The sequence below is a fragment of the Meriones unguiculatus genome, chromosome 9, assembly GCF_030254825.1.
Source record: "Meriones unguiculatus strain TT.TT164.6M chromosome 9, Bangor_MerUng_6.1, whole genome shotgun sequence".
In the NCBI taxonomy this organism is placed as follows: domain Eukaryota; kingdom Metazoa; phylum Chordata; class Mammalia; order Rodentia; family Muridae; genus Meriones; species Meriones unguiculatus.
Genome location: NC_083357.1, coordinates 38,393,168 through 38,414,862, shown reverse-complemented (window position 1 = coordinate 38,414,862; position 21,695 = coordinate 38,393,168). Strand labels below are relative to the sequence as shown.

At 40.9% G+C, this 21,695-nt stretch overlaps 2 protein-coding genes across 3 annotated transcripts; one reads left to right on the top strand and one right to left on the bottom strand.

Annotated features, from left to right (window-relative positions):
- Nucleotides 1-10,911: 10,911 nt before the first annotated feature.
- Nucleotides 10,912-21,085, bottom strand: Topors (TOP1 binding arginine/serine rich protein, E3 ubiquitin ligase). Of its 2 annotated transcripts, none has more exons than XM_021658178.2 (3): nucleotides 20,946-21,085; nucleotides 19,634-19,831; nucleotides 10,912-14,401 (listed from the first exon to the last, which is right to left on the bottom strand). In XM_021658178.2, the coding sequence occupies exons 1-3, from the start codon at nucleotides 20,946-20,948 to the stop codon at nucleotides 11,459-11,461; spliced, it is 3,144 nt and encodes a 1,047-aa protein (XP_021513853.1). In that variant the 5' UTR covers nucleotides 20,949-21,085; the 3' UTR covers nucleotides 10,912-11,458. The 2 variants fall into 2 exon arrangements, with proteins under 2 accessions (XP_021513853.1, XP_060247023.1); XM_060391040.1 differs by lacking the exon at nucleotides 20,946-21,085 and adding an exon at nucleotides 15,366-15,434 and having other exon boundaries at nucleotides 19,634-19,738.
- Nucleotides 20,833-21,609, top strand: Smim27 (small integral membrane protein 27). The gene is made up of 2 exons (XM_060391044.1): nucleotides 20,833-20,991; nucleotides 21,305-21,609. Exons 1-2 carry the CDS (start codon nucleotides 20,947-20,949, stop codon nucleotides 21,425-21,427), a joined length of 168 nt encoding a protein of 55 aa, XP_060247027.1. The 5' UTR covers nucleotides 20,833-20,946; the 3' UTR covers nucleotides 21,428-21,609.
- Nucleotides 21,610-21,695: the final 86 nt, after the last annotated feature.

Below are 21,695 nucleotides of genomic sequence, written 5' to 3'. Positions count from 1 at the left end.
GTTGATGCAATGGAGGCTGCATTTATTAGATGATTGGATCAGAGAAGACTTTTGAGAGGAGGAATAACATGGTTGTGTGTGTGTGTGTTTAATCATTGAAATGAACGGAGGAAAACAAAGTGCAAGGGAACAAAGGTAGAAGAAAAAGTAAGATGCTACTCGCTCGTTGAGAGTTTTCTCCTGAAAAACTACACTTCCCAGCTTCCATTTGGACTACATGGCCAGAACTTAATATACAGGTAGGGTTGGCTAGGCCAATTATACTGATCGTCTACATAGCTTCCCTTCCTGCCCTTGCACCAGGCCAGATGCATCAGTTCAGTAACAACAGCAGCTCTCACAGCATCTCATCCTTGTTCTTTACTGCTCACATGTATCAATCACTCTTTAACCATTAAAAAAAAAAATCTCAGCAGGGAGGATTGCTGTGAGTTTGGGGCCAGCTTGGTATACAGAGTGAGTCTAGGACAGCCAAAGCTACACAGAAAACCCTGTCTTGGAAAAAAAAAAAAAAAAAACAACCAACTAAACAAACAAACAAATCACTCAGAATCCAAAGTTCATATCTGATACTGTTTGCTGCTTTTCCCACTAAATGCTTACCAGATCAAAAGACATGACAAATCTTAGTGTCCTAAAATTGAAATATTCCATCTCAGGCAAACCTCAACATTAATCAGTTCTTTAGCCCCCTTCCTTACCCTCCAAAGGACATTTACCACTCTTCTCAGGACCAGCCCCACTCTTGACCCATTGTTCTGATTGTGGTTTTCCTACTTCAGAGAGAAGAGAGAGACTTTATGCCATGTTCTACCTCAGCATATTTAGCCATAAATCTTTGCCCTCCTTTGCCTGACTCACTGGCACTTCTGTCCATAATTACCTCACTTGCCTGAGTTTTGGATTTTCTAACACTCAATTTCAGCCTTTTCTGCTTCAATGGTTCCTTCCCCAACTCAAGTCTTTACCTCCCTGGAGTTTTGTGCTTGGGACTTTATGCAAGCCATGCAAACACTCCACTGAATTGTCTCCCAGCTGTCTGAGACAAGGCTGTACTAAATCATCCAAGCAAGATCTGAATTTACAATTTCCTTGTCTCAGTTCTTTGACTAGCTGGGATTACTACCTATACCACTGGGCTTTGGGGCAGTGACTTAAATATAACCCCTCCCTTGATTTTAAACACCTCTAGTTTAAACTCAGTACTCTTCCTTACGAGGCTTCCTCCAACACTCTTATCTTTGCATCCTTGCTCTAGTCTACATCACTGACATCTTCTGGTAAATTGGATGGTATCATAATTGAACTAGTCCTATCAACCTCCTGTTAGCAGTGGGAATATCTTTCAACACAAAATATGTGTTGCTTAAAACTCTTCCCTCCTCCCAGCTGGGTGCGGTGGCTCACACCTATAATCCCAGCACTAAGGAAGGCAGAGGCAGGTAGATCTCTGTGAATTCGAGGCCAGCCTGGTCTACAGAGTGCGTACCAGGACAGCCAAGGCTACACAAAGAGACCCTGTCTCGAAAAACCAAAACCAAAATCAAACTAAACCAAAACCAAGTAACATGAAGAAAAAGCCTCTTCCCTCCTACAAAAATCCAGTTTTTGGTGCTTTAATATTCAGCTATCAACTTTTCAGCCTCAGCAAATCCCATCATACTTCATACACCCGCTACTTTTAAGTTTTAAATTCTCTCAACTACATCCTGTGTTTAATAATCTGTGTTCTTGCATAACCAGTCTCTTCAGACACTGAAATCGCTTCCCTTCACCACCTTGTATTCCTTGCAGTGTTTTACCCTTTGGATTCTAACCACAGGCAGCCTTATCTGTTTAGCATTTCCTGAGGCCTGTCGTTTCAACATACTTTAGAGGGCCATTTTAAACCTTTCTTGTACCCACTTCCATTTTAAGGTCAGGGCCACTTTTTTTGTGTGTGTTTGTGTTCACTATGATCTACACCAGGTGACATTTTCTACATTTTTTAAAAATGTATTTCTATGTGTACGAGAGGTTGCCTGCAAGGCACACAATACACATGCCTGGAACCTAAGGAGGCCAGAGAGGGCATTGGATATCCTGGAACTGGAGTTATAATATGCTACCATGTGGGTGCTAGGAACTGCACTAGGGTCATCTGCAAGAAAAGAAGTGCTCTCAAACTGTAAAGCTATCTCCAGAAACTTCTGTCCCTTTTTGGACACCAAGTCTAAATAGCCCTGGCTGGCCTGGACCTTGTGCTATGCCAACGCCTAGCTTCTAACTCAGAGCCTGCCTCTGCCTCCTTAGTGCTTGATGCCCAGCCTCCATCTGTTTTTCAGACAGGGTCTCTCACTGACCTGGGAGTTGCCATTTAATCTAGACAGGTTGGCCCAGATCTGCCAGCAATTCCATCCAGTGCTCAGACTACAAGCACACACTAACATACCTGGACTTTTCCTTTTCTTAAAGACATGTGTCTCAGGGAGCTGAATTCATGTCATCATGCTTGTACAACTCTTTACTGCCCCAAGCTATCTCCCCAGCCCTGCGGGTTGTATCTTCACACTGTTGTATAACTCCTTGCTCTAATTTACAAGGGAATGACATTTATCTACATCATGACAGGTAAGGCTTTGCAACATGTACTGACCTTAAAAATAATTACCTCATGTGAGAAGCTAGAATTTTTACGAAGTGTTACTTTCTCAGTGAGGCAGAGGAATCATTTTATGTGATGAGGGAATGTGCAGTGTTTTGGTTTCCTTAAAAACCCAGTCAGGTTCTGTGAATAAATTGTATTACTCCTAGTGTGGGGTATGGGGCTTCTTCAGTTTGTCCACAGCTGATAACTATGATTGTCTCATGCATTAGCAGGGGTGAGATCTTTGACTGCTGCAGCTAGAGGTAAAATGCCAGAGCCCAGAGAGGGACAAGAGTGCTCCAAAGCAGTGGCGGCAAGGTTCCTCTTGCTGTTGCTGCTTTTGTCAAGTGGCCAAGTGAAAAGCAGAAACTGGAGATATCCTGCCAAAATGGAGATTGGGCCAAAGAACTCAACGCCCCTAATCAGCAGGAAGTAGTCTAATATCTCAACATTCCCCCTCCCTCCCTAACCTTCTGTGTCTCCTACCTGGTGTTGGGGTGTTGAAAGGGATTGGAGTGGAGATGGGTGATATAAAAACCCAAATAAAGCAGATTAAAAAAAAATACACCAACGGGAATTGGGGTGGGGGGAGTCAGTGGTGAAAATGAATAGTCAGGGTGATAAAGGGAGAATAGAGAGAAGCCAAATTTTGGACTTGAAACAATCTTACATACCAAGCAAAGAAGTTTTAGTTTTAGTTGTTTTGTTGTTGTTATTATTGTCCAAGTGAGGGGCACAGTTTAAGAACTGCAAGGTTGCTTGAAAAGCATTCAGACAACAAAATTACCTAAGGGCTCTAGAAATGATGGATGCAAGCAGTGTGCCCATAAAGGTCCTTTCAGAAAACACCTCACTTAAAAGGAAGATAGTTAACATTGGAATGTTCTTTTTACACCAGACAGTGCTAAAGAATATAGAAGGCAGACTGCAAATGGCCTCACTGGATGACTAGGGCACAATCTGATCAATAAGTCAGGGAAAGGCTGTATGTCACTGAATACAAGCTCATGGGGCTCTACCAGTAAACACTGGTTACTAAGTGCTGCCTAATACACTATAGGACATTATCTTATAACCTTCCCTCAAATTAACCAAACTGGAAAACTACTGAGTTAAATGATCTAAGCAATAGGACAGGCTCACATACAACAACCAATAGCTATCCCATAATATATATATACATATATATTATAATAATATATATGTATATAAAATTCCAGCCACACATCTACAGTCTGAATGCAGTCACTATGAAGAAATTCAGGGTTATTCTGTAAAATACAAAAGCACCAATGTGGTGACAGATACATGCTAGTCAACTGTTCCAGATTGAGACTAAAAAATAGATACTTTTCTGGACTGGATGTGCCTGGAGAGGAAAAGCTATTAAAGGACACCTTGAGAGACACTCATAAACCACACACTGTGTCAATGTCACATCCCCTGATGATTACACCAGCCACATAAACCCATCCTTTGGCAAAACAGGAGTATCAGGATCAACAGACATTCATATATGAAATTTACAAGTAGTTCAGAAAAAAAGTATGTATACACTATTCACAAGCAATCAAGTTATGGAACTGCCCTAGAGGCTCATTAATAAATGAGTGGGTTATAATATATATCAACAACTTGGCCCAAAACAAGATGATGCCCTCAGTAAAATGAATGGACCTGTCAATGATGTTACATAAAATAAGCTAGACTCAAAAGACTACAATGGTATGTTCTCATATATGTGGAATCTAGATTAAAAAGCATCAAAGTAGAAGACTATTTGGAAAAGAGGACCAGTGAAAGAGGGGAGAGTGTAATGAGGACAGTGGAATAAATATGACCAAAGTACACCATTACATGACGGAAGTGTCATAATAAAACTATTTTGTGCGACTGGAGAGAGATGGCGCAGCAGTTAAGAGCACTGACTGTTCTTTTGGAGAAGCCAGCAACTGCATGGCAGCTCACAACTGTAACTCCTGTTCCAGGGGATCTGACACCCTCACAGATACACATGCAAGCAAAACACCAATGTATATAAAATACAAATAAATTAAAAAAAAAACTTTTATACACCAAATATTATTTTTCTTCAAAGACAGGATTTCTCTGTGTAGCCCTGGAACTCAGAGATCTATCTGCCTCTGGCTTCCAAACACTAGGATTAAAGGCACCACTGTCCAGCTATAAAAAAAATTTAAAAGTAGAAAAAAAAGCAAACGTGCATATGTAGAGTATCTAAAGATGGAAACAAATGTGATCATTTTTACATGTGCAGATTTCTAGTGAGGAGTCCTATAAGCCCTTCTAGAAATGATTTGGCAATAGGAACCAAAAAGCATGAAAATGCTTAAAACTTTTATCTTCAACTGGGAACCAATACGGATATGACACATTAAAGCTAAAACAGAAACAAGCATACACCTATAGTTTAATACTTATCAGACTGGCAGGACACTTGAGCTGAGGAGGCCAATGTCTGCAACACAGCTGGACTGTATAGCACAACTGGGGAAAAGCACATTCATAAAAAAATGTATACCCTGACTGTAACGGGGAAGGAAATCAAAATGCTCAACTGTGAAAGATACCATGTTTCTACACACTACATGTACTTTATTTCTATTCGGTGAACTGCAACAGAAGATTAAGTTAACCAGAAAAAAAAAAATTAAAATAGGATTTTATTCCAGTGGAAACTGTAAAAATCTACTTGATAAGCCACATTATATATACATACATATCAGAGTGACAGAATTTCATGGCTAATTTGCCAACCTCTTCCAACATAATTTTACTTGCACCACGAAAACTGTTTTAAGCAGTTGTGTGCTGCCGTGTAATACAACCATACACACAGCCATGAGACTGATGCGTACAGCCTTTCAGACGGATGAGGCACTTTATAACTGATTACCAATAATGTTTGATTCCATTGGTATTAAAAAGCCAAAGTCACTACCAGGGAAAAATGGTGTCATGAGCACATTTTAAAGTTCAAGAATATAAAGTCATGAACATACTTTGAAGTTCAGCCAGACTGTCCAGCTGTCAAATAAAGAAAAGAGCAGGTATGAAGGTTGTGGCAGTACCAGCAGTACCGAATGTGGGTCCAATGAAATAAGAGTAAGGCTGAAGAAAAACTTGGATCCTAGCCTCAGATTTCTAAGCCACTATGTCACTGAATTCTTAATTTATTATTATTTTGACCTATCTAAAACATCATAATGCAAACTTACTTAAGCATTTTAAGTAGGAAAATGAAAACTTAAAAATATTTTACAGATCTTTTACATGGTGTCCTAGAAATTGAGTAAGGGTGGTGGTTATTATGTGTTGACTGGCTAGAACAAATGGTAGAAACACAGTAAAAATCCTAGGCTAGATTTGGTGACTTGCAAAGAAGGCTGAAGAAAACAAAAGTCTTGGATACTTTGGCTACAAACCTACAAACCTACTTTATAATTCCTAAAGAAACAGAAGCAGTAAAATATCTCTCCACCCGCTCACCCAAAGCCCAGGGCCAGATGGTTTTACTGCAAAATTCTACAAGACTCTCAGAGTTAATGCCAATACTCCTCAAATTATTTCATAAAATAGAAACACAAGAAATACTGCCCAGTTCATTTTATGAGGCCACAGTTACCCTGACACCCAAACATTAAGATCCAACAAAGAGTTACAGATCTACTTCCCTTATGAACACGGATAAAAAAAAAATCTGTAAAAATACTTGCCAACCAAATCCAAGAACATATCCAAAGGTCCACAATGATCAAGGAGCTTTCATATCAGTGATGTAGGGATGGTTTAACATACATAAACCAATAAATGTAATCCATCATAAAAAAAGACAAAAACCACATGATTATCTCATTAGATGCAGAAAATGACAAAAATTCAATAACCCTTTATGATAAAAGTCCCAGAGAGATTAAGATACAAGGAACATACCTCAACATAGTAAAGGCAGTTTGCAACAAGCCCATACCCAACATCAACTTAAATGGGTAGAAACTAAAAGCAATTCCACTAAAATCAGAATCAAGACAAGACTGTCTACTCTCTCCATACCTATTCAATATAGTATTTAAAATCTTAGCTAGAACAAGACAGCTGAATATCAACTAGAAAGGCAGAAGTCAAAGTATCATTAATTGCAGATATGATAGGATACATAACAGACCCTAAAAATTCCAAGAAACTCCTACAGCTGATAAGCACCTTCAGCCAAATGGCTAGATATGAAAATAAGTCATAGAAATCAGAAGCCTACAAGCACACTGAAAAAGAAATCGGGGAAATACCACTTTCACAATAGCCTCAAAAGAAAAAAAAAAGTATCTTGGGGTAACTCCAACCAAACAAGTGTATGATAAAAATATGATAAAAGTCTTATGACAATGAAGAGATTAAAGGTATCAAAAGGTAGAAAGATCTCCTATGCTCATTAACTAGTAGGAGTAAAAATGGCCATCCTATAAAAAGCAATCTAAGGATTCAATGCAATCCCCATCAAATTCCAACACAATTATTTACAGATCTTAGAAGGGCAATTTTCAGTTTCATATGGAAACACAATAACCTTGCATAGTGAAAACAATCCTGAACAGTAAGAGTGCTGGATGTGGCAGTACAAGCCTGCAATCCCAGCACGCAGGAATCAGAGGCAGGAGGATCAGGAGTTCAAGGCCAAGCTTAGCTATATATGCTAAGTTCAAGGGCAACCCGGGCCACCTGAGAACCCCTTCTTAAAACAATAAAAGAAATGTTGGAGCTATCACTATCCCTTGATTTCAAGTTGTACTATAAAGTTATAGTAATAAAAACCACATAGTACTGGCACAAAAAAAAGACAGGTAGATCAATGGGATTGAACTCAAGACCCACACACAAATTCATGTATCTAAGGTCAACTGACTTTTAAATTTGAATAATTAATTTATTTGATAAAGAAGCCAGAAATAAACACTGGAAAGACAGCATTTTCAACAAATGGTGCTGGTCAAACTGGATGGTTTGTATGTTAGAAGAATCTAAATACATCGATACTTCTCACCCTGCATAAAACTCCAAATGGATCAAAGACTTCAACATAAAACCAGATAGACTGAACCTGTAAGGGAAAGTGTGGAACAGTCTTGAACTGACTGCCAGAGGAAAAGACTTTCTGAAAGGAACATCATTAGGACATGAACTAGGATCAACAATAAACGAGAACTCATGAAACTGAAAATCTACTATAAGGCAAAGGACACCATTATTCTGACAAAGAAGCACTGTACAGATTTTATTAACTATACATCCCATAGAGGGCTAATATCCAAAATACATGTAGAACTAAAAAACTAAGTATAAAAAAACAAAAAAACAAAAACAAAAAAACCCAATTAAAAAATGGGCTATAAGCTGAGTGTGGTGGCACATGCTTTTAATCCCAGCACTCAGGGAGGCAAAAGCAGGCAGATCGCTGTTAGTTCAAGGGCAGCCTGGTCTACAAAGCAAGTCCAGGACAGCCAAGCTACACAAAGAAGCCCTGTCTTGAAAAATAAAAACAAAACAAAAAAAAACCCAAACAAACAAACAAAAAACAGCAAAAAAAAAAACAACCCCAAAACAAACAAACAAACAAAAAAACCCTTTCATCTTTCACTCATTATTACAATGACAGTGCATGCTGGAAAGGAATGTGGACTCTCATCTACTGCTGGTGGCAGTGTAAACTTATACACTCAATCAGAGAGGTTTCTCAGGAAAGTGAGAATCAATTTACCTCAAGATCCAGCAATACCACTTCTTGGGCATAAAACCAATGGATACTTCATCCTATCACTTGCTCAACCATATGTACATTGCTTAGCTAGAAACTGGAAACAACCAAGATGATTCTCAACACAGCAGATAAAGAAAATGTGGTTCATTTACATACTGGATTGTTAGTTAGCCATAAACAAAACAAAACAGAATCATGAAATTTGGAGGTATATGAATGAACCCAGAAAAACAAGTATGTTATATATTTGTTTATATGTGACTATTAGCTGTTAAGACAATCACAAGCTACAAGCCACAGAATCAGAGGCTAGGTAGAGTACAGAACTAGGAGGGACAAACAGATCTTGTGAGGAAAGCATGAGTTATGAAGTGGGGAGGGGCAAGAACAAGATCAAGTGGGGAGGATGAGGGAGGAAATACAGGGAAAGACAGCTAAAATTAACAGGCATTTGAGGGGTAGAATAGAAAATAAGGTAAAAGCTTCTTAAAACATATACATGTATGAAAGCAATCTGAATTAAGCTGCCAAACAATAGAAGAGCTAGAGCCCCAACTGGCCATCTGTTAGCACCAAATGAAGTTTTCAGTACCAGAATTGGGCTATATCTACCTATTTTACTTTCTGGCCAAAAGGAATCTGCAAACGACTCACATTGTTGTCAAGACAATTTTAAGTTCCTCTTCCCAACATGATGGCAAGGACTCACTGCCAAAGACCTACAGAACTCACCCAACGTGGAGAAGTAGAGCTGGCACCTAAAGGGCCGTCAACCCTGCATTCCAGCATCTTTGGTACAGGAAGGCACTCTGCACACTACCAAAAGAGAAATGTACACACCAACCAGACACAAAGGCTCTGATAATGATGTCCTAACTGCAACATACACTACTGCAATGGTGGCACAAAGCTAACGAAAGCAATCAACCAGTACCTGCTTTGACTCAAGGGCTCCCTACCCCCTAAAATGGAACCTATACCCAACATTGCCTGGGTGACCAAGGACCTACAACTACATAGCCCAGAGTCCTAGGGTAAAACCACATACTACTGGTCTTAAAAAAATAAAAACACAATGACAGAATGATTCCTAAGACATTCTGCTATACTCCTAGATCAGTGCCTTAGCTTAGCTATCATCAGAGCAGCCGAGACAAATACAGAGACTCATAGCCAGACATTATGCAATGTGAGACCTTGGGACATTTAGCCCTATACAGGATGTCTCCATCAAATCCTCCCAAGCTCAGGAACCCCACAGAAGAGAAGAGTTTAACAGCCAGAGATGAAGGACACAAAGGCCCTTGAAATCAACATGATCAAACCACATATGAACTCAGAGATTGAGGGAGATGCACAGGAGTTTGCATGGGTCTGTACCAGGTCCTCTGAGTAAAAAACATGGCTTCCAGTTTTGTGTTTATGGGACTCCCGAGTGTACAAACAAGTGTTAGCTGTTTCTTATGCCTTCTCTTGGGCCCTTAGTTTCCATCTTAAACTTTATTTTACTATTATCCCTTAGAAGTCTGTTCTCTAATGAGACAGAAAAAGAGTGGATTTGAATAGGAGGGTAAGTGGGAAACTTGGAACAGAGGGAGGAAAACCCTTCCCCAAAGAACTCAACTACAAAGCTTCTTGCAAAGTCCACTCCTTAATTATATAGTCTTTCAAATTCTTCCATGAAAACTTCAAACTGCCAACACCAAGATTCCTACAATTAAAAGCCATTCTCTATTGTCTTTTAAAGAAAATTGGAGCATGATTTTTAACTAAGTTGTTTTTACACTTTCTTTCAGCAACTCTGCTTCTAACATGCTAGGCCCCACTCCTGCCTTTAGATCACTGCACATTCTCTTCCCTCAGACACTATTGCTGTCAGCTTATTTTCTGGATTCTAATTCAATTTTCACCTCCACCAAGATAAGGTCCCCGTTATTTGTAAGACTTATTTCTATAAATACATATATACCTTCTTTCCAGAGAACTTAGTATATAGTGTTATATTTACACAACTGTTTTAACAATCTGTAAAACCTGTAAGCGCAAGGATTCTATCTGCCTTGCTCTCCCACTGAAATCCAATATAAAGTTGCCATGCAGCTAGCCTTCCAATTTCCACTGAAGAATGAAAACTGACATCCTTTATCAGGTTGCAAGCACTCTAAAGCTACATTTGCCCAAAGAAGGAAACTTTATTCGCCCAAAGAAGGAAACTTAAGTTCAAGAACTGAGTCAGCCACTGAAACTGGGTCTGTAGATGGCTCTAGCACAACTTTTAAGATTTTTACGGTATGTAAATCAGTGTATACAGTTTTCTGTCTGTATGTCTGTACACCAAAAAGAGGGCACCAGATGTCACCACAGATGGTTGTGACCCACCATGTGGTTGCTGGGAATTGAAATCAGGGCCTTTGGAAGAGCAGCCAGTGCTCTTAACCTGAGCCATCTCTCCAGCCCAGCAAAACTTTTTTTTTTTCTTTAAAGAAAGCAGTGTTACAGGAAAATGTCTGAATTCTTTTAGAGTGTACTATTTTATTGTCTTTTGTTGAATACACATTTTAGTGTCAGTCCAGATAAACAAGTATATAAAGAAACCACTAAACTTTGCCTTTGTCAGAAGTCAAGATAACCTGTGATTAAAATGACTAAGAAATGGTTTTGGATCATACAAATCTTTTATGAAAAATAACAGTCCAAAAGCATCCCAGCTTGTAACACATTTCCAGAATAATTCTCAAAAAAAATTTTCAAAAATACTAGCATAAAAATATGTCAATACCATATGGCTTTATGAAGTAACTTCTAAATTTTTTTATTTTCATTTAAAAAGGTTCCCAAGTTTTAAATAAACTGCTAGCAACATTTTTTTCACTTAAAAGTGCATATATCTGGGTATGGGACATACATAACTTTTTTTAACAAATAATAAATTTTACAAATTCACACACACGCACACAAATATTTTAAGAGGCAAAGTTTTTCCAGCAAAAGTCATCCAGATGACGTTTCACCTCTTTTTCCTAAAGCCTCTGAATTATCAATGAGATGCTTTGGCAGTTTTAAGACATATCACAGTCTCTACTAAGAGACACTGACAATAATGAGGTCCGCGGAGATGGCAATGGTCTTGATGGCTCAGTCCGTATAGACACATTACTGGACTGGCTCTCCAAATCAGAGGCAAAGATGCTTTCTTCTCGTACATCAAGAGTCTGTTCAGCTGAGTCTGCCAGTGGTACACTGTTACCCACAGTATGGCTGGTACTTGAGTCATCAGGAAGTATAGTAACAGTGCTGTCCAGGACAGCAAGCTCATCTTCTATCGTGACAACGTCTTTAGTTTCAAATGCCGCCAAGGAAGGAGCCAAAACTTCACTGTGCACAGGCTGAGGAAGGCTGCTATCTCTGCACTCCACACCTGGCTTTACATCAGAATCCTTGTCACTGTCACTGTCGATGGTTATAACAACTGGGGAATGTGAAGTATTATCTCCATGGTGTTTCTTATGCTTCTTCTTATGTTTCTTCTTTTTCTTTTTATGGTGTTTAGTTGTGTCAGTAGCTTTTCCTTCATAAACTATCTCTACACTTAGGCTCCGTGTCCTCCTTTTCCTCTTCTTGTGTTTTGTCTCTCTGTCTGATGATCTATCTGAAAAACTGTCACTCTCATTTTTATAATTTTCAACCAATTTTGATGATTTTTGGAAATGACTGTCCTTCACTTTTGAAGCAAACTCACGAGATGGTTGAGCTGCTTCATTAGCCCCTTCTAAATGCCGGGTCTTGTACTTCCGTTTCCCTCCAGGTTTTTCATTTCTCACACGGTCAGGTGCAGCTGGTGTAGTCCGTGACCTGTTACTAGACATGCTTCTTGATCGGTGCCTTTCATAGTAGTAGTACTTCCTTTCACTGTGACTCTTCTTCCTAGCATTTGTCCTTTCAGAAAAAGACTGAGTTCTGAATTCTGGACTTGAAGACTGTCTAGAATAGTGAGCTCTTGAGAGAGTCCTCCTCCTGTATGACGACTCATAGCCATCCCTGTCCTTGTTTCTGCTATAGTAAGTATATTCCCACTTGTATTTGCTTCCATAATTATTCCTTAAATAGTAGCGATCTCGATTTCTGCTTCGTGATCTTCTTTTGCCATGATCACTGCTATGAGACCTTGACCTACTGGTGCTTCCGCTACTTAGAGAAAGTGTCTGGCTTCTTCTTGACCAGCTGCTATCTCTAGTTCTTGATCTCTTTTTGTCTTTCCTTGCTCTAGGTCTGCTGCTACTTTCCCTACTTCTGGATCGTCTATTCTTCACTCTTTTCTTTCCATGCTTCCTATGGTTCCTCGGATCATGTGCACTTCTACTCTGGGAACGTGAATCTGAACTTCTTGATCTTCCCCGCTTCCTGTGTCGATGATTATATGGGGAACATACTCTGTCTCCTCTTGTAGATGAGCTGTCCCTGCGAGCTGACGGCGATGCAGACCGGTTCTCTTCTCTCTTTGATTTTATTCTTGTATCAGACTCACAATGGCTTTTACTCATTTGCTTGTCCTTTCCAAGGACAGAATGTGGAGATGAACATCGACTAGCATCACTATCACCTGAACTGTAAGACTGCTCTTGTTCTTGTGTCTTCACAGTTTCCACTTTCTCACGAGAGCCCAACTCCTCAGAATCAGAAGACAGTTCAACAAGTTCTGGGGTCCTTTCAGCTAGTGGTTTAACAAACCCAACGATGACACAGTTATCTGATGATGAATCACTGTCATTGTGTAGGTCATCACTTGTCTGGATTCCCTGTATCTGAGATGTAGCTCCTCCAGAGACAACGTCTTCATCTGAACTGTCCGAGGAATTTAAAAGGGAAGACATGCCAACATGCACTTGCTCTGAACTTGAGTACGATGGTCCAGGAGTTTCATCATCCCATGGAGCCTGCCTAACAGTGGATACATTCATATCTAGCTCTTGAGTTTCAGCCTCATCTGGTGATATTGTTATGACTGAAGAGTCAGAATGGCTGCCTTCTTCAGATGAAGGAGGGCAATCATAATTAGCATGCTGGTCAAAAGCTGCCATATTGAAAGGCGATCGTGCAAAACTGATAAATTCATGTATAAAGTGCTCAGTTCGATTAAGCAAAAATGGTCTTAAGTCAGACACAAATGCCTGACTCTCCAAATCATAGCGAGTAACATTACTCATAATGATGTGCTGGACAATATTGACTAATGATCCATGGGTTCCAAAAAGAACTGTAAGTTCACGTTTTAACCAAGGAACTAATCTGTGAAGGCAAGCTGGATTTCTACGGAAGAACTCAGCTGAAATATCCCTGTATTGGCCACCATCTTCAATACTTCTAACTCGAACACCAGCACGATAAAGAGTTCGTCTAAAATTAATAATATCTTGTTCTTGGATTTTCCGCAAAGATCTATCAACTGCAACAGTTGGTGCCCCTAATGCCATTTGTCTCACAAACTGAGGAATGTAACCATCTCTAGATCTTCCAGAAATGCCTAACCCTTCAAACAGTACTCCGCTGTCTGGTGGGGTAGTAGTTCTTCTATGTACTGTGCTACTAGGTGAGTAAAGAGCACTCCGTTCCCGTTCCCGTTCCCGTTCCCGCTCTCGTTCCCGTGTCATAGTTGTCCGGTAGCGAAATCTTCGAACCTCAGGTGCAGTAAAAGAACCATTATATGAAGGCCTTAGGACATATTCCTTGAAGTCATCTTCAGCCCTCACAGAATGGAAAATGGAATCAAATGGCTGTTTACATAGTGGACATTCAGCTTTGTTTTTTGACCACTCTTGCACACAGCGAAAACAGAACTTATGTAGACAGCGATCTAAGTAAGACACATTATCAAATCTATCCAAGCATATAGGACACTTAGAATCAGGAGATGCATCAGCTGGTACTGTCTGTTGCAATTTGCTAGTGCCAGCTTTAGGTGAAAAGTTGTCCATTTTGAATTCCTTAGCGGCTGAAGCCATTATCTGTAAAAGGGAAAGAAATGTATCAGAAACCCAATAATAGGATAACTGAACAAAAATGCTTCATAAAAACTTTGTTTATACTTCAGTACATAATAAAAGCATAACAACATAGCAATTAAAACACAAGCTCCAAGATCAGTTTCATAGGATAAAATCCTCTTCTATACTCAAGTGTTACTATCTGTACTTTAATTTTATCTGTAGGTCAGTCATTAGGAATAATAGCAGTACACAGTAAGTACTTAGCTATCACATATAGCCTACATATTCTTTAAGCATTTTAAGAAGTATTTCATACAAACACAGAAGGACAAAAGCAAACAAGTACCTGTGTTCCCCACTCAGACTTAGTAATATTTTCAGTAAGTCTATTATTTCAGATGCTATGACCATTATGTTCCTTTCTTAGACTTGATTATAAGAAGAAAAAGAAAAAAAGAAAATCCTTTGTTCTCAAATGTTGTTTTCATGTATGGTTTTATATTTGTCATACACATATGCCTCTAACACTATGGTCTAATGATTTATTCTATACACGACATACTATATACTTACGCTTCTAAAATAGCGCATGAAACAATTTATGCACACTCAATGTATACACGATATAGTACATTAATTCTTCTGAATCAGCTTTTGTAAAATACTTTATATATGGGAAAGTTCAACTGTTTAATTCTTTAGTTTTTGGTGAAAGCTTCACTAAAAATGATCTTTCAAAACAGAAGCCCTGGAAAGTAGCACCTGGCTCCAACAGCTGAATAAAGATCAGCCGTGGTGACTACCACAAGGGCAGCTAGTAACTGTACTTTACCGAAACTACCATGCTATTATGTTCAATCACTGATCATTTAGAAGTATTTTAAAGAAGCTTTCATTGCTTCTTTTGTTGTCCTGGTTTGGGTAAGGCTAGATCTTATTGTGTAGCCAAGACTGGCCTCCAAAACTTAGGCAATGCTCCTACCTCTGCTTCCTGAGCGCTGTGACTTTATAAGTACAGGCCACCAGACCTAACCATCCTTTTTTGCTGAATCTAAAAGTGAAACCACAGGGTGTTAGATAATGAGTTTGCTGCAGCTGAAATCAAATCTGCATTATATTTCAGTCTTCTCATCTAAAAATCCTTTCTTATGCTAAATTCTATACTAACCATCTTATATATAATAAAAGTTCCTTTCTTTAAATTTCATCTTCTGCTCTCTTCTTAGGAAACTCCATCACCACTCAAATGCTAGGTTGGTTGAATAACAGAACTGTAACTTCCTAAATAATAAACTCATTGGTCAAAGAAGAAGAAACAGAAATACTTCAATAAAAAACTATTGATGAATCACACACCTTAAGAAAAAGTCAACTAAGCCAAACAAATATTTCTTTAATGGTCCAGGTATTTCCAGTCTTTTCAGAACTCTTCACTAGTCTTGGAAAGTGGAATTACAAATAAATACTAATGGTTGTTGGCCAATTTACTTCTTATTTATTTATGTGGTTCTGGGGAATAGAACCCAGGGTCTCAAAATATGCCAGGCATACATAAGCTACATATCTCCAGCCCTTTTCAACATTTCTTAGCATTTCCTTCTGTTTATAATCACCCATCCAGGAAAACAAAAGTTAGGTCATAAAAAAAGAAAAAAAAGTATAGGATCAAAGATATCATGTGCTCATAGCAAACAAAAAGCAAAGAGGGAAGGAGCTATAACAGATATGAGACAAAATGGACTGATAACCAGCTTCAACTAAAACCAACACAATGGATTAGAGTTTAGTTTCAAGACAGAACACATTCTTAATTTGTTTCTTTGGACGGTAGAATTTTAGTGTTTACTGAACATTTCTATTTCACAGGAAATTTACAACTTGGGCCTGGGAATGATTGTAGTTCAGGTAGGCCTGCCTGGTATACAAAGAGCAGCCCTGGTTTCTATTCCCAAAACTTAAAAGGAAAACAACAACTAACACAAAATTAGTTTATTTCCATACAATATATTTAGCTACCTAGTACAGTTCTAGTTAGAATGTTCAAAAATATCAGCACTAATACTAAAATTGTCTTTTAAACTACAAGTGAAGTAGAATGTGACCTAGTAATTTCATTTTCTGGTACTTATTCACACAAAACTGCAAAATACATCCAAACAACACCTCAAGTCACGACTTCTCAAATGTAGTATCAAGCATCTTGGTACTGTCAACAAGGTCAAAACCTAGCATGGGAAGTTACTGGCTCAAGGGGAGAACCTAGATGGCTTTTGCTAATGCTTCTTTCTTTCAACCTTGGTTAAGAGAAGTTTTTATGATGCGGACTTATTACTGGCCACCAAATAGCTGAGAATAAAGCAACTATGAGTGCTCAGCCAGAGATGGAACATCTCTATCAAAGCTCTTCCTACAATGATTAGAGAAAATTATGCAAGAAGGGGCAGAAACAATGGAAAAGCCAGAAGATGGGAGGAGCACTTCAAAATTCTTAGATACACCATGGCTGTTGCACACAGTCAACTCATAGGAGCTCTGGTCACCTGCACAAGTTCAAGCCATTTAAAAATTAGAGCATGGAGCTGGAGAGATGTCTTACAAAGGACCTACATCAGCACCACCATGGCAAGGACTCACAATCATCTGTAACTCCAGATCCAAAGAATCAAACACCCTGGTGTAGTACAATAATGACTGAAAAACTCCCAAAGCCCCATCCTTAACTGAGATCTATAGGTAGGTGACAGCTACTGTGGGGAGGGAGAGTGACTTCTGAGAGGTGGCCACTCATGCTCCTCTGGATGACCCTACAGCCATTTGGATATAGGCAGCACTAACAAGACCCAGCGGATTACATAAAAAAGATTACACACAAAATTACTCATCAATAAAGTAGTGTGACAACATAACATTCTTGTAAGTGCAACACACACACATACACGACCACATACTGTATGGTACCATTCATGTAATGACTAAAAACTTGAACTTGAGCTGGTAATGAGATTTCTGAGAAGACGAAAATGTTCCATAATTATATCTGGGTGATGACTAGATACCTTGGTAATTACACCAACAACAATACTGGGAAAGCTAGAAAGCAGACTGAGACTGGGAGATTTGCACAAAAGTTCCCAATTTGGGCAGGAAAGAGCCATTTATATTTTGTATTTCCTGTTCTAGAAGAAGTCTTGTAAATGTTCTTCCACCCTGGCATCCTAGAGATACAACTACAAATTAATTCCTCCAAAGCAGATTAACCAATGCTTCATAAACAGCCAAATCCAAAATAAAGTTTATTACTGATGCACTGAATTTTTCTGTTCTCAAATTTTCAAACCTACAGATTCTAACAAAGATAAAAAAAAAAAAACCTTTATACCAAAATTTTGGGGATATTTCAGAAAATAGGGTCAAACATTTCCAGGGAAAATAGGTGGAGATAAAGAATCAAAGTGAAATCAAATGAAGCTAGACTGTCTGGGAAATTCCATGAAATTCCGGATTTTCTTTTTTTCTTCTTCAAAGTCAAGACTTTCTAGAAAAGTCACCTTCTACGGTATTCCTTAAATTATCACTGGACAAAGAATTCAGTCATCATAGTGATGGCAACTAATGCAGCACCAGGCAATACTGAGAACTGTCACTTTTGGGAGGGTGGGGGAAAGAACAAGGTCTTACTCTGTGGCCATGGCTGGCCTGCAACTCAGAGATCTGTCTGCCTCTGCCTCCTGAGTGCTAGGATTATAGACACCACATCCAGCCAGAATCAACACCTCTTTGTATGATTTCCCTAAAGATCAATCTGGGACAGAGATGAAAGTTATTTCTCAAATATTATCAATTCTAAAATGGAACACCAGTAGCCATTTAAAGAGGAAAAAGAATGCTGTGTGAAGGGATATAATCCAATAAACACTTAGTACTGATAAGAATTCAACATAGCTGGCCAAGTTATAGAAAAGTTTGATTTTAGTTTAATGATCATCACCCATTAACTCTGACAGGTTTCAAAAAAAAAAATTCCACAGTAATTAAATAACAACTACAATTAATGTATCTAAGCACAGTGGTTAGCAACATTCACAAATACATAAATTGCAATAATGTAGAACAATGACTGACTGTTAAAGGCAATCTGGGTTCTACTTGTAAATCTGAGTAGTTTAATCAATCTAAATGAACAAATTTAAATTTTTCCCCCCTTTGGTTTTCCCAGCAGGGTTTCTCTGTGTACCACTGGCTCTCCTGTAGACCAGGCTGGCCTTGAACTCAGCGATCGGCCTACCACTGCCTCCCGAGTGCTGGGATTAAAGACCTGTACCACCACTTTAATTTCAATCCCAGTAAAAAAAAAAAAAAAAAGATTTTATCAGAACCAGGCACCCTGCAATCTCAGCACACTGGATGAAGCAAGACAAGGTGGTAGGAAAACAAGGTCATTCTTTGCTACATAGGGAACTCAAGACCAGTCTTGGCTACAAGAGTCGCTGCCCAAAAATAGAGGGGTTGGGTTGTAGAGGTTGCTTGGGAAAGCCATTCATTCCAGATAAGAATGACTGAGTAAGGCTGAGTGCAATTTTGCATTAAAACTCTAAAACCCTCATGTCCCCCCAAGCAAAAACCTCTACCTATTATTAGCTTAAGTCTTAGGCACTTATTTTTTGGTTTTTCTCTTAATGTAGAAACTTACGCACAAAGAACGCTTCCTAGTTTCCTCCTTACATCTCTGCCTCACCTCTGCACTGTCCCTCTCCAGTCTACGGATCGGAATCAGCAAGGCCATGAAGAAAAGCTGAACTAGGTGTGCAAGGAAGTCACAAGGCATAGAAGTCCTGCCCGCAATGTGTGATAACACACAACTCCACCAGTCTCAGCGGCTTCCTCCGTGCCTCAGATGGAAAGACAGCCCCCCCCCCGCCCCACTCACACTATGTCCGTTACATAACTACGACCAACTGAAAAGCAACTCCCATTTCACAGGCAGGGTCCGGGGGTTGCTGGGGACCTGCCAAGGTCACACTTCCCATCTGTGGCAGCTGTTTTGCGGGGGCACACAGCTCTTTCCAGTACTCGGCCCGGCTCGCGCCCCTCGGGTGGCGCTGGGAGACACCCCCCTCGCTCGCCCACCGGCACCGATCCACAGGTGTCCCGGCGGCTTCGCGAACCCTGCCCGCGAACGCCGAGAGGCCCAGGCCACAGCGCGGTCCCCGGGCCCGCCGACCCCTCGCCCATTGTTCCCGCCCGACTCACCTCGGAGGACGCGGTCGCAGGCCCGGCGGGGCCGCTGGAGGCCAGCTCCCGCCGGCCCGGGAAGCTCGGCCGGTGGCGGCAGGATCCGCGGAGGCGGACGCGGCGGCTCCTGCGCCTTCCCTCCTCCGCAGGCGCCAGAGGGGGCGCTTCAACCTCCTCGCGAGAAAGCGGAGACCCGGGCGGCTGCGGCTGCGACCCCTGTGACGTACAACGCTCATCACGGAAGGCAGTTTGGGGGCGGGGAGAAGCAGAGACCCGACCCCTCCCGACCCGCCGCATGCGCAGACGGCAGCCCGTCGCTGGGGGCGGGGCCTGGCGCGCAGGAGGCCGACCCTGCCCTGCCCCCACCGCGAGGGTAGCGCACGTTTGGAAGGCGGAGGGCAAACTCAATAACCCGCAGCCCGATAGGCAGAAAAACGTCTCGGCATTGCGGGAACCTAGAAGCCTTCGACAAGCTGCTAGAATTCTGTCTAGTATCACAAGAATTGGAGCGAGCTCCCGGTGTACTCCGTGCCTAGGATGGACACCAGGCGAAGTCTTCCCCAGCTACGGTGTTCGCCCTGCTCCATTCCCCCCTTCCACTCCTGCAAACTGACACTAACGCTTGACGCCAGCCTGTGTCAGCCAGGCCTCCCCTGTGAGCACCAGGATCAACTGCTGGCTGGCCTGCCAAACTGCCCCTCTTGAGACTTGGTTGTTCTACACTCGTTGCGGTCCTAAGCACTCGATAAACGTGTCGTCAACACTTGTTGACTGGCATATCCACCATGCGTATTCCGTGTGGCACGTATCTGAAATTATACCCAGCAAGAAGCATTAATCTTTCTTTTCGGTAATAGCTCAGCAGTTTCCAAGGATTCTTCAGTTCCGTAAAGGAGTGGGTGATATTGTTTTAATGCCAAACATAAAGACATGAACGCCTACCCGCATTTTGTGGGAACGTGGGTGTGGGGCGGCAACTTTAATTCTTCCAGCGTGGGCTATTTTCAATTTAACTTTTACAAGCACACGACGGCACACTAGTTTGCATTAAAACCGCACTACATCTGGACCAGAAGGGGAAAAGGCAGTTGTAGAATGTCTATTTAAGCTCAAAAAGAAAGAAAGAAAAAAAAAAAAAAAAAAGGCGCGATCTTAGTATTTTATTTTCTCCGTTGCCTGAAAGGCGGGCTAGGCCCAGGTCACGTGACGCGCGCTAACTCCAAGCGGAAGCCCGCAGGAGTCCGCGGAAAAATGGCTGCTGCAGCGGGGTGGACGGCGACCGGGAGCGGGCTATAAGGCCCGCGCCCCCCCGTCCCCGCTGCCCCCTTACCATGAGGCCAGTGAGTCGACGAGCCCTGGACTGGATCTACAACTTGGTAGGTACCAGGGGCAGTAGGGCTCCAGAGTTCGCCATCGCAGGGTCCGTAAGCCGAAGGCAGACTGTCCTCTCGCCACTCGGAACTCCAAAACCCATTTCTAAATTGAGCGTTCACGCCCTGCCCTCAGCTCCGCCCCTTCCTGGAGGACACGCTCTTCCGCCTCTGACGTCAGGGGTTGCAGGGCCTGCTTGCCTCTGAGTTACCTTTGAGTGTCTTGAGCTACTCAGCTTCCACCTGTAGCTGGTAACCTGCCTGAGCAGGGAGAGTACTCAGCACTGATTATCCTTTTTGCCTTTCGTCCCTCTTTTAGCTGTTACTGGCAATCGTCCTGCTTTCCTGGGGATTCATCATCTACGCATCAACTGTAGCTGCACGAGAACAGCTGCAGAAGGAGTTTCCAGACAAATTTTTAGGAATGAATGAACTTATATAGACTTAAAAGTAAAACAAAAACAAAAACCACAATACAAAATTGCGCATGGTCTTTTGTGATACTTGTTAACATGCTAATTTTTCAAATAGATGGGACAGCCTTTTTTGTATCATCGTAGTACTCCACAGACTTCATATTCTCCTGTCAAATCAGTGTGTAAATAAATATAGCATGTGACTAAATCATGTTTTGCATCCTGTTTATCAAAATGGATAAAAGTAGCTAATAGCTTTGTTTAGTATTTGTCTTTTTACTGTTAAGTCTCAAA

Excerpts from the sequence above, each read along its gene's own strand:
- Smim27 (XM_060391044.1), top strand. The coding sequence starts at position 20,947 with ATGAGGCCAGTGAGTCGACGAGCCCTGGACTGGATCTACAACTTG. Across the intron at positions 20,992-21,304 it reads TGGACTGGATCTACAACTTG|CTGTTACTGGCAATCGTCCT; the intron begins GTAGGTACCAGG and ends TCCCTCTTTTAG.
- Topors (XM_021658178.2), bottom strand. Across the intron at positions 14,402-19,633 it reads CTGCGACCGCGTCCTCCGAG|ATAATGGCTTCAGCCGCTAA; the intron begins GTGAGTCGGGCG and ends TCCCTTTTACAG.